This window comes from Macaca mulatta, chromosome 20 (genome assembly GCF_049350105.2).
Source record: "Macaca mulatta isolate MMU2019108-1 chromosome 20, T2T-MMU8v2.0, whole genome shotgun sequence".
In the NCBI taxonomy this organism is placed as follows: Eukaryota; Metazoa; Chordata; class Mammalia; order Primates; family Cercopithecidae; genus Macaca; species Macaca mulatta.
The window spans coordinates 22654274-22666819 of NC_133425.1; the positions used below are offsets into that span (position 1 = coordinate 22654274).

The following is a 12546-nucleotide window of genomic DNA, read 5'->3' on the forward strand; positions in this document are numbered from 1 at the left end:
AAAAAAAGTAGGGAAGAAAATGTACAAAGGAAGAGGACAGGATAAGCAAATTATCACTTAGCAATGTGATGATACCACATAAATCATTAAACACTAAACAGTATTAAAAATATTCTTTAGAAACATTAAAAAATGTTTTACGGCCGGGCGCGGTGGCTCAAGCCTGTAATCCCAGCACTTTGGGAGGCCGAGACGGGCGGATCACGAGGTCAGGAGATCGAGACCATTCTGGCTAACACGGTGAAACCCCGTCTCTACTAAAAAATACAAAAAACTAGCCGGGCGAGGTGGCGGGCGCCTGTAGTCCCAGCTGCTCGGGAGGCTGAGGCAGGAGAATGGCGTGAACCCGGGAGGCGGAGCTTGCATATGAATTTGCTTAAAATCTAATACTAATCTTTTTTTTTTTTTTTTTTTGAGACGGAGTCTCGCTCTGTCGCCCAGGCTGGAGCGCAGTGGCCGGATCTCAGCTCACTGCAAGCTCCGCCTCCCGGGTTCACGCCATTCTCCTGCCTCAGCCTCCCGAGCAGCTGGGACTACAGGCGCCCGCCACCTCGCCCGGCTAGTTTTTTGTATTTTTTAGTAGAGACGGGGTTTCACCGTGTTAGCCAGAATGGTCTCGATCTCCTGACCTCGTGATCCGCCCGTCTCGGCCTCCCAAAGTGCTGGGATTACAGGCTTGAGCCACCGCGCCCGGCCTACAAGTTGCATTTAAAACTCATAATCCGAAGTGGTCTGACCAGAATAACAACTATATAAAATATCTTAAGTGGACAAGAAGTACAAAAATGTAAATCAATGGCACCTTAGGGCAGTGCGTTCCACAGAGTAAGAGCATGTATGTCACACTGCCCTAAGTTCAAGTTGAAGCTCTGCCCCTGCAAACGTGTAAAGAACCAAACTAGGTCAAATCAGAATGACAGATTCAGTGCTAGTTTACATCGTTGGTTGGGAAGACATTTTTTAAAAACCTCAGAATTGGAGTTTAATAACAAATAGAAATATCTAGCCAAAACTCTATCTTAAACTACCAAATATTTCCCCTCATGAATTACCATGGGACCACAAATATAACATGTCTAAAATAGAATTTATCATCTTTGAAAAGTTCTAAATTGCTTCAGTTTCCCAAATGTTACCAGTTTCAAAGAGGCTAAAGTATATATATATACTGTTTGTCCTGAATCAGTTTCTGTCCTTTCCCCTCTTTCATCATCACTCAACCCATCCTCAATGCACCTAGCCTCATGAGTGAACATTCTTTTAAAAATAAAAGAAAAAAGACAATCATACCACAAGCTTGTCTAAAATTATTTGGTTTCTGCCTTTGCAGAATGCCATTCTGCAACATGGCACCCAAGGACTTCCAGAGCCAGCCCTGCTCAAACCATCACTCAGTGGGCCTCCTCCCATTCTACCTTGTCAACCACTACCCTTCTGCTACAACCACCCTAGACCTTGACATTTTCTGAAGAAGCCATGTTGTTTGAGGTTCCAAACCTTTGCACTTACGGGCTTTGCTACCCTGCAAAGGACTTTCCCACCCTTCCCCTATCTACCTAGAAAATTCCTACCAAATCCTTCAAGACACGGAGCAGGTATTGTTTCTTCAGTCACCCCGCAGGCCCCATTCCTCCCTCAGGTGACCTCACCCCTAGGTTTGCACAGCACTTTTGTACGTAACTCTGTCCCAGTACTCGTCCTGTCCTATTGCAATTATTTTTATACCCATTTGTCTTCCCTTCTAAACCCTGAATTCCTTGAGGACATGGGCCACTTCACTCATTGCCATATCTCCAGTGCCTTCTAATGCAGGACCACCACAGTATATGTGCTCAATAAATCTGTGAACTTAATAAATCTATACCCTGTCTGCAAAATACCAACCTGATTTGTTTCTTAATGGGCATAAATTGATATTTCAGGCTAGGCGCGGTGGCTCACGCCTGTTAATCCCAGAACTTTGGGAGGCTGAAGTGGGTGGACCACCTGAGGTCAGGAGTTCGAGACCAGCCTGGCCAACATGGTGAAACCCCATCTCTACTAAGATACAAAAATGAGCTGGCCACAGTGATGTGCACCTGTAATCCCAGTTACTCGGGAGGCTGAGGCAGGAGAATTGCTTGAACCCGGGAGGCAGAAGTTGCAGTGAGCTGAGATCACACTGATCATGCCACTGCACTGCAGCCTGGGCAACAGAGCAAGACTCCGTCTCGAAATAAAAAATAAAATAAAATAAATTGATATTTCTGCAGCTCTACACTGTATTCAGCGCTAAGAGCAGGTCGTCAAACTGTAAAGCAAACCAGGTGTCATGACTCTGCCTTCCTGGTTTTGCTGCTACCTCTCTGACTGCCCCTTAGGAGGTCCTCTTTCTCCTCTTGTCCTCTCAGTTTTAGTTTCCCTCAAAGGCTTTGTCATGGGCCTCAGACCTTCTAAATATGCTCCTGGCTTCAATTATCACCTCTATGCAGCTGAATCCAAGTCTATACAGCTAGTCCTAAATTGCACCTGATTTCCAACTGTCTATTAAGACTTCATCTCTTAAGTGGGAAGGTCATATCCTATGACTCCCAACCCCACATATTCAAATTAAATGCACAATCTTTCTGCTCCTCATGCTCCACAAACCACTTCCCTTTCTAAGTGCTCAATTTTTATCAGCTATTAAATTTATATCAAATATCCCTATTATTTCTTTATCACCTTGGCCTGAAATCTCAGTATTCCCTTTACCACTCCGCGTCTTGTAGTTTCCTTAATAATGTCCAATGTCCTCCAAAATGTCTCTTGGATTCACCTTTCCTCCCCCTTTTCCTCACTTCATTCCTGTGATTGTTTTCTCCCTGTATTTATTTTCTCCTCCATTTGATTCATTTTCACTCACCATGAGACCCATTTTTCTAAAATAGTTTTCATCAAATCAATCTCTCTGCACAACTCAAGAAGCCTCAGTTGAATCACTACTGATTGCAGCCTCAAGGCTAAACTGTTGTGACAGACTCTCAAAGTCATCCATAATGTGCCCCCTCTCCTCTCCCCAGTCATCTAAATTTATCTCCCCTTCATTCCAAATCAGTGGTTCTCAATTTTGCTGCCCAGGGACATTTGGCAGTATCTGGAGACATTTTTAATTGCCATGCCTTGGAGTAGCGGGGAGGGAGTACAATCACATCTAGTGGGTGAAGGCCAGGGATTCTGCTAAACATCCTACAGTGCCAGGACAGCCCCCAACAACAAAGAATTATCCAGCCCAAAATAGCAACAGTGCCAAGGCCGAGAATCTGCTCCAAATCAAGGCTCTCTGTCCCCAGACCATGCTATATCTATATCTCTGCTCAGAATATTTCCTTAGCAACCTAGAATGTCGTCTCTCTTCCCCTTAACTATCAATGTTTTATTTATCTTCAAATCCCATTCTAAGTCTATAGCCCATGGCTTTAAATACGTCATCTACTGGGGACGACTCCAAAATGTTTATCTTATCTTCTGAGTTCCTTACTGCCTACTAGACATCTCATGAGTGTACTATTTAACATATCTGAACCTGAATTCCTGACTCCCCAAAACTGCTTCTCCTCAAATAGGTATACAGCCCCAGTTGCTCAGGAAAACAGGTGGGAGTTATTCTGGATGCTCTCCTCGATGTCCTCTGCTCCAGTGTCTGGCCACAAATCAATCCATTAGCAAGTTCTGTCAAAAGTCTACCTCCAGACACATCTTAAATCCATCCACTTCTCCACCTCCCTCCATCATCCCTTTTACCTAGTTCATCACAAAAGCCTCCTGACTGGTCTCTGCCTCCATTCTACTCACTATTCAGTGCCCGGAATGGCCACTTCACATTTTCCCAAAATCATACCAGGACTCTGTTTAAAGCCTACAACAGCCCCCATGTGTCTTGGAATAAAATCTAAAACCCCTTACCTTGGTCTATAAGACACTATAGCTACACAAGGCAGACTCGGCCTCTGCCTACCTGGCCCCTGCCTCTCTTTCCACCTCCTCCACCCCACTTTCCTCCTGGCTCTCTAGCCGCAAATAAGATCCGTCAGACTTTTAAGTGTACTCTCAGCTCTTTCCAACTATAGCGCATTCTGCATTTTATTCCTCCTGCCTGGTCACACCCACTACTCCCTCTCATACACCTATTTCTCTTTAGCACTTATACAATTTTTTTTTTTTTTAATTTTTATCTTTTGGACACAGGGTCTCACTCTGTAGCCCAGGCCAGAGGGCAGTGGTGCAATCTCAGCTCACTACAGCCTTGACCTCCCAGGCTCAGGTGATCTTCCCACCTCAGCCTCCAAAGTAGCTGGAACCACAGGTGTGTGCCACCACACCCAGCTAATTTTTGTACTTTTTGGAGAGACAGGGTTTCACCTGTTGCCCAGGCTGGTCTCGAACTCCTGGGCTCAAGCTATCTGCCTGCCTCAGCCTCCCAAAGTGCTGGGATTACAGGCGCATGCCACCATGTCTGGCCTACTGTAATTCTTAATTTCATATTTACCAGTGTTTATTGAATAATATCTGCCTCCTCTGTAGCAATAAAAGTTCCATGAAGGAAGGGACCACACGGTCTTTTACAGTTTTTTTTACCATTATCATATCACCTTGTTTTCCACTATATAACAAATGACCTGTACAATATGTGGCATGGAGTTAGAAACTCAAATTTGTAGATGCTTAATTGCTGACAACAAATAAAAGGATGAATAAATCAATCTTTCTACTTACACTTTCGTACACAATGATCTCACCTCTCTCTGAGCTCCCAGTGAACTTTCCTCACCAGTACAACTTAAAACAGCTTCTCTATAAGCAGCTAAGTTCTCTGAGGGCATGAATGTAGTCCTATAACCTTTGTACTTAATCCTCTATTCCCAGCCCAACACCTAAACTAACAATAACTGCGCAGCAAATGTGATTCAGGTCCACAAATATGGAGTTCATAATTATCACATGTATTTTTATTCCTCAATTAGTCCTCTTGGAAAATTTACTGTAATTCTTAACACTTTACTTTTACCAAACTTGGTAAGATGTGGCAAACATCAGCTTAAAGCTTACTGGAGAGAGATCCACACATGTTGATATATGTGTTGAAACAGTCTGAAAGGAATGTGTTTTAAGAAAGACTTCCAAAAACACCTAAGCCTGAGGAGCAATCGCACAAACGTGAAGCCAGCTGCAGATGACCTTATTTTCACTCCAATTCAGCACCACAGTCTCAGAGGAAAAAATGTTACACGTTTCAGCATGTCCCCTCTGCCCGTGTATGTGTTATGTTGAGACCTGTCGTTTCGTTGCTTGTACTGATAAGGTCACCCCAGGCCCAGGACCATTTGTGCACCAGCAGCGCAGGGGTACACAGAGTTGACAGTCAGCGGAAGTCAGAACTCTGGTTCTGCTCCCTCAACATCTAGCCAGCAGGTGAACTCAGTTCCCTCATCCTGAAAGGCTACGGACTACTCACACCACATGAGTCTCCTTCCGAGTCTAAAATTTCATGATTCTATCAACTTTCTCCCTCAGAGATTTGGAGCTTTGCTAAAACTCAAGTGATGGCATTTGATGGACCAGAGAACTGACCAGGAAGGGATGTAGTTTCTATTTTATACTCTGTCACAAATCTAAATGTGACCTACACAATTTCATTTTTTCCCCCAAGGGACACCCTGAAGTCAGTGTGCTTTGTGGAAAACACTGAAATAACAGTATACTAAAAGAGCTTGACACAAACCAGAAAAAAACTGTGTACCATGGGTGTGCAGCATAGCACCAGAACCCCCAGCATGGGTGCATGGAAAAGCAGGCTGGGAAACTCAGCAAGTGTGAGCCTCCAATTGCCAGGTTGTTCCCCACTAGTCTCTTATGCATGTTTATTCCTTTAGTGACTTGAGAATTCTCACTAATAAATAAGCACTACAAGGCACCAAAGTTCAAGGAAAAAAAAATATGTGAGAGAGAATTCTATTCATCAATTACTATTTGTTTCACTGCAAATTTGGAAGGAGTCCCCACAATTCTTTTATCAATAGATCACTCTGTTCTAGCTGTTCTTCGCCAGCACAATTTAAAAACTGCTGCCATAAAATTTATCTTTCTTGCTTGAAAGATGACCATCCATCTTTTTACTTGTTGCAAAACGGCTCTGAGCACTAAAACTCAGAAAGCATTTGTGAGAATCTGGGGCACCCATGCTCCTATGAAAGCAATAAGCTGATTTCCCTTTAAAACAGCATATCATGTATTCAAAGTGATTTATTTACTCTCACTATTTTACTAAGAAAGTGATGCAAGGGTCCTGCCAGTGAAGTCTAAGTTTTACCCTAGTGCTGCTGCAAACACACATACACACTCAGAGACAGGGGAGACAGAGAAGGAGAAAGAGAGAGGGAGAGGTTGCGGGGAAGAGAGTGAGACAGAGCAAGAGACAGTGAGAGAGAGCGAGAACACAGAGACAGAAAGAGAGAGAGAGACAACAAGGTAACCATTTTAAAGGTTAGGGAAGTAAGGGGAAACTTGTGCTGAGTCTCCAAACATTCCTCCAAAGTTTCTCAGCCTCAGCAATATTGACACTTGGGGGTGAAAATCCTTTATTAAGGGGGGCTGTCCTGCACATTGTGTGACATTTAGCAGCATCCCTGGAATCTACCCACCACATGCCAGTAGCATCCTGATCCCAGCTGTGACAACCAAGTAGGGTTCCAGACACTGACAAATGTCCCAGGGGGTGGGACCAGGGTGGGGTGAGGACAGGCAAAAGTGCCCGTGTTGAAAACCAGTGGTCTAAGAGTAGGAAACAAACAAACAAAAAAGTGTAAAAAGAGAAAGGATAAAGGTAATGACTAGAGACGTTTTTTAAAGCGTATCAAGTTTCAGCTAGTCAATTCATTTCATCCTGGGAAACGAAAACCCAACTTTAACAACCATCTAGCCCATCCAAAACCAAAAACCATCTACTTGGCAGGCTCCTAAAACTCAAATCAATGTGGTTAGAAAGGAAGAAAGAATTCTAATTGAAAAACTTACAAGAAAAACATTAGTAACTTAAAGTTTTAAGATAATAAAAGCACAAAGACGTAGTAAGTGCTTTTCTAACCTCAAGGCAAACCATCTCAAGATGGCAAATTGGTTTTATCTCCTCTGCCAACTTCAACCAACTGATGGTGGCTGCCTAGAGCCCTTCTAGAACTGAGCAGGATTCTACGGCTGAATATGAACGATCTGAGAGTGAAGGACATCTGAATGAAATAACAATGTCCACCCCAAGCAGGCGAAGCAAGAGTGAGCCCTCAGGTCCATCTTCTGGTGTTTAACTTTGTTTTGTTTTGTTTTGGCGGAGGCAGGGGGGACAGAGCCTTGCTCTGTCACCCAGACTGGAGCGCAGTGGCGTGGTCTCTGCTCACTGCAACCTCCACCTCCTGCGTTCAAGAGATTCTCGTGCCTCAAACTCCCGAGTAGCTGGGATTACAGGTGTGCGCCACCATGCTCGGCTACTTTTTGTATTTTTTTAGTAGGGACGTGATTTCACCATGTTGTCCAGGCTGGTCTGGAACTCTTGGTCTCAAGTGATCCACCCACCCTGGCCTCCCAAAGGGATTACACCTCCCACCTGGGATTACAGACATGAGCCACTGTGTCCTGCCTTAGCATTCAACTTTCTTTATACTCAAAATAATATCCATCAAATTTAGCTAAAATAAAACATTTTTTTTAAAAAGTAATCAATTTGCCAGAGTTACCTAACTTGGGGGAATAAAAAGGGGAAAAGAATCTAATTATACCACTTCCTTGCTTAAAAATCAGCTCTGGATTCTCAACTTGCAGAGGATGAAATCCAAACCAGCATAGATCACGAAGCCCTTCACAGTGCGTTTCCAACACACTTCTCCCAGGCTTCCTGCACCCCCACTGCTCTCAGTGGTGCAGCCAGCCACTAAGTGTCTATTCCCCAAAACCACACGCCCTTTCATGCCACTCTGCTACTTCCTCGCCCTGCAAATTTCTATTCATCTTCCAGAACACTGCTCAGGAGCCACCTTTTCGGTAATGCTTTCCTTGTTCCTTGGTGCCTGCTACACACAGGATGGTCCTTGAGCCAAAAGCACCAGCATCACCAGGGAGTTTGTTAGAAATGCAGAATTTTGGGCACCACTCCAGCTCTACCGAATCTCCATTTGCTTTGTAGCAAGATCCCCACCTGAATTATGTGCACACTGACGCGTGAGAAGCGCTGTCTCTGGGAACTTCCTAGATCCCACTAGACTCAGCACTTCATAGCTGCCTGGGAGGTAAACCCCTCCTTTACTCATCTCCTCTATGGAGACAAGAAAACCCAAATACCCACCCTCCAGCCGCCATGACAGCCAACTGACATGGTTATAGCCACTGAGATGTCAGCAGAAGCCTGCTGAGGGGGCTTCTGGAAGAATTTTTATTTCCCTAATGACTTCCTGCCCTCCTGGGTAGAATGCTAGGTGCTGTGGCTGCCATCATTGGACAACCATGAGGTGACAAACATAGGAACAAAAAGTCAATGATAGCTAAAAAGACAACAGGGTGGAAATACAGAAATGGTCTGGATTCTTGTTGGGCCCAACAAGCCACTGAACCATAGAACCATTCAACTCCGGAATCACTGTGTGTGCCAACTGCAACGTTTTTATTGCTTAAGGCACTATCATTAGGGCTTTTCCTTTCTTGGGCTGAAGGCATTCCTAACTGATTAAGTAAGCCTTCGATAAATGGGAGGTGAATGAATGAATGTAGAGTGAAACCTACTAAAGGTTCAGGAGATTACATTTTTTAAAAAGTCAGACCTCTAAGAATCTTTCATGTCTGCCAAAACATGCCTATAAATCAGTCTCTGCACTTCTAGAATTATTGACCCATTTCTGTTCACAGCTTAATGGATAAAAAAGTGAACACAAACTCATAAAAAGCAATGGAAATGTTCACATACAAAGATGCTGTAGAAATTGATTTTCACATTTTGGAAAAGAGGAGAAAACCGAACTTAAATACTAGGCTCTGACCTCGAAAAGTTTACAAATGCTGTGGCTACTTACAGGCAATTGTAAGCAAAGAGAGGCAGGATGGGGGGTGGGGGGTGGACCTACAGTAGCCAGTTCTCCTGATCATTCTCCCTTTCTAATTTTGAGATCTCAGCTGGGCACGGTGGCTCACACCTGTAATCTCAGCACTTGGGGAGGCCGAGGAAAGTGGATCAAAAATTAACTGGGCATGAGGTGGGCGCCTGTAGTCCCAGCAACTCGGGAGGCTGAGACAGGAGAATTGCTTGATTGAACACAGGAGGCAGAGGCTGCAGTGGGCTGAGATTAGGCCACTGCCCTCCAGCCTGGGCGATAGAGCGAGACTCCATCTCAATAATAATAATAATAATAATAATAATTTTGAGATCTCTGACATAGATCTCATTTTTTTCCAGTCCCTATCTCATTCAAGTACTTCCATTCAAGTCAAGATCAAACAGCAACGATTTTTTTCCAAGAAAAACAGCACTGAGCAGCATAAACTATAAGGAAAAGGTATTAAACGGGGAGAGATGCACACTGGCCATGTAGTTCGTCAGCAAGAAAGCAGGATCTTAACCAAGTGCAGATCCTCGGCTAGTTCACCTTTTTATATTTTAACAAAATCATCTCCTTTTACTTAAATAAATGTATGTTATAAAGAAGTTTTATAGCACCAATGGGAAACCAGTACCTTTTGCCAAGAATTGAAGACAAATGGAAACCCAATAAAAGCATAACCTTATTAAATTCTAGCTACTGTTGCCTGCCAACGCTTCTAGACTTGAAGCTTGTTCTCTCTGTTTAAAAAAAAATGGGTGGGGGGTGAACAAGAGGTGTTAAAAATAGGCTAACATCAAGCTGAGACTTTGTCCTGGGCAAGATCAGGATAGGAAAAAAAAAGGAATTAACTTTCTCCCTGTGTGATTTCACACTGTTTTTTGTTTTGTTTTGTTTTCTTTTTAGAGACAGAGTTTCTTGTTGCCCAGGCTGGAGAGCAATGGCGCGATCTCGGCTCACTGCAACCTCCACCTCCAGGGTTCAAGCGATTCTCCTGCGTCGGCCTCCTGAGTAGCCAGGATAACAGGCATGCACCACCACGCCCGTCTAATTTTGTATTTTTAGTAGAGATGGAGTTTCTCCATGTTGGTCAGGCTGGTCTCGAACTCCTGACCTCGTGATCTGCCCGCCGTGGCCTCCCAAAGTGCTGGGATTACAGGCATGAGCCACTGCGCCCGGCCCGATTTCACGCTGTTTAATACCATATTCACGTCCCACCTAAAAGTATCCCTTACACAATCTCACATCATGTTCCCCCTCTGCTTAGAGTAACAGCCCAATTTCTTAGTGCATCCTAAATGGTCCCATACCATCCAGCCCCAGCCCACCACGCGGCTCTCAAATCTCACCCTCTCATTACACTTGCAGCCCCACCAGCAGACAGCAAAGGAGGGCTTGGTCAAGGGCCATACATATCCCTCATGGATGTAGAGCTCACCCTTGTAATCTCAGCACTTTGGGAGGCCAAAGCTGGGAGGGTGGCTTGAGGACAAGAGTTCAAGACCAGCGTGGGCAACACAGCAAAACCCTGGTCTCTACAAAAGTGTTTTAAAAATAAAAAATAGCCAGGTATGGTGGTGTGTGTCTGTAGTCCCAGCTATTAAATACTCAGGAGGCTGAGGCAGGAGGATCGCTTGAGCCCAGGAGTTTGAGGCTATGTGAGCACTGCACTCCAGCCTGGGCAACAGAGCAAGATCCTGTCTCTACAAATAAAATAAAAATAAAAAGTAGCCTGTCAGCACATCAGTCACATCAGCAGGTTTTTCTTTCTTCAAACCACTATCTGATATTATCTCGTTAACTTCTTCAAATGTTTAATAACAAAAATAATAACAACAAATACACATGATATTGCAGTATTTTACTTATCAGGTCGAACCCTATAAAAGTGCCAATCTGTAAATAAAAAACGGTGAAATATGGGTAATTCCACTGTGTTCGACCTAATATATCAACTTGTTTGCAGCTCACAACCACCTTATGAAGTAGGTCCCAGATGAAGAAACGGTAAGCACAGACAGGCTGCTTAACTTGCCCGAGGTCACACTGCTAGTAAGTGGCAGAACCAGGATTTGAACCCATGCTCAACACTCCCATCCCACAAAAATGCAAGTTCCATGAAGGCAAACAGTTGTTCATTGCAACGTCACTCCCATTGCCTTATATCACAGAGTACAGGCACGTATGTAGCAAGCTCTCAATAAATACATGTTGAGTGAGTGAGTGAGTGAGTGCATGAATGAATGAATGAATGAATGAATGAATGAATCTCCTTACAATCACTGGTAGATTGCCCAGACCACTCAGAGCAACCAATGCAGAAGCCTGCCGGGCCAAGAGGAACAGAGGGAAGGAAGACCTGAGCGGGCAGGTGCCCCAGGGACTCGGGGTGCAGTTGGGGCGTGGCGGCACGCAGGCTCACCTTAAAGTCGCGGCTATGCTGCGGGGTGTACTCCAGGGTCCAGAGGGCCCGCACCAGGTGCGCCAGCTGCTCGGTGACCTCGCCCTGGCCCTGCGCGCCGCGGCCCGCAGGCTGCTCGGGGTCAGGCGAGGGCTCGGGTCGCCCCGCCCGGTACTGGCCCAGCGCCAGGTACTCGGCGAAGAGCTCGGTGTTGCTGAGGCACTGCAGCGTGGCGTTCATGAAGCACGTGTTGCCATGGTTGCGGAGTCCCGCCACGCCGGGCACTGGCTCGGCGGCGCAAGCCGGCGGCGCGGGAGAGGCGGGCGGCGGCGGGCACGGCGGCGGCGTGGGCGCGGCGGCCGGCCCGGGCGGGAAGCAGCTGCGGAGGCCGCCGCGGTCCGGGGCGGCGCCCTCAGAGCTAAGGTGCGAAAGCGTGGACAGCGTCTTGAGAACGCGGCTCATGAAGCTGCCCACCGAGCGTGCCGAGGAGGGCGAGGAGGGCGAGGAGGGCGCGGCCGGCCCAGACGCCCCGGGGCCACCGGCGCCGCCGCCAGCGCGGCCGCTCCGGAATAGCCGCTTGCTGAAGGAGCGCTTCTCCTTCCCGCCCGCCGCCGCCGGCGGCCCGGACCCGGGCGCCGTTACCTTGGACATGGCGGCGGCCGCAGACACTCATCACCGCGCCCGCCCGCCCGGCCCGCGGCCCCGCCACGGCCGCCGCCGCATCCCGCAGCGCCGCGCCTCACCGGGCCCGGGTGCTCGACGCCCCACACACCTCAGAGCGCCGCCGAGCCAGCGAGCGAGCGGCGGCCGGCGGGGCGAGCGGGCGCGCGCGCGGTCCGCCCAGCTGGGCCACTCACGTGACGCGCCTCCCAGCGCCGCCCGCCCCGCGCTGAAGCCGCCTCGGCCGCCATATTCACTGTGGGAAGGTAGTTGCCTCCCCAGCTGGACGGGATGCCTGCCGGCTGCGGGCGCGGTCCTGCTGCGTGAAGCCCGAGGGAGGCCATGTCTAGTGTGGGCGCGGTCCAGGCTTGGAGGAAAAGGCTGGGCTCG

The 12546-nt window shown here is 46.9% G+C and overlaps 1 protein-coding gene across 2 annotated transcripts in view; it reads right to left on the minus strand.

Annotated features, from left to right (window-relative positions):
- Positions 1–12327, minus strand: part of USP31 (ubiquitin specific peptidase 31) — a 100107-nt gene extending 87780 nt beyond the window's left edge. For both annotated transcript variants that reach the window (XM_077986522.1, XM_015125793.3), the window contains exon 1: positions 11518–12327. In XM_077986522.1, coding sequence (XP_077842648.1) covers positions 11518–12147 — 630 coding nt within the window. In that variant the 5' untranslated portion in view covers positions 12148–12327. The remainder of the gene's footprint in view (positions 1–11517) is intronic.
- Positions 12328–12546: the final 219 nt, after the last annotated feature.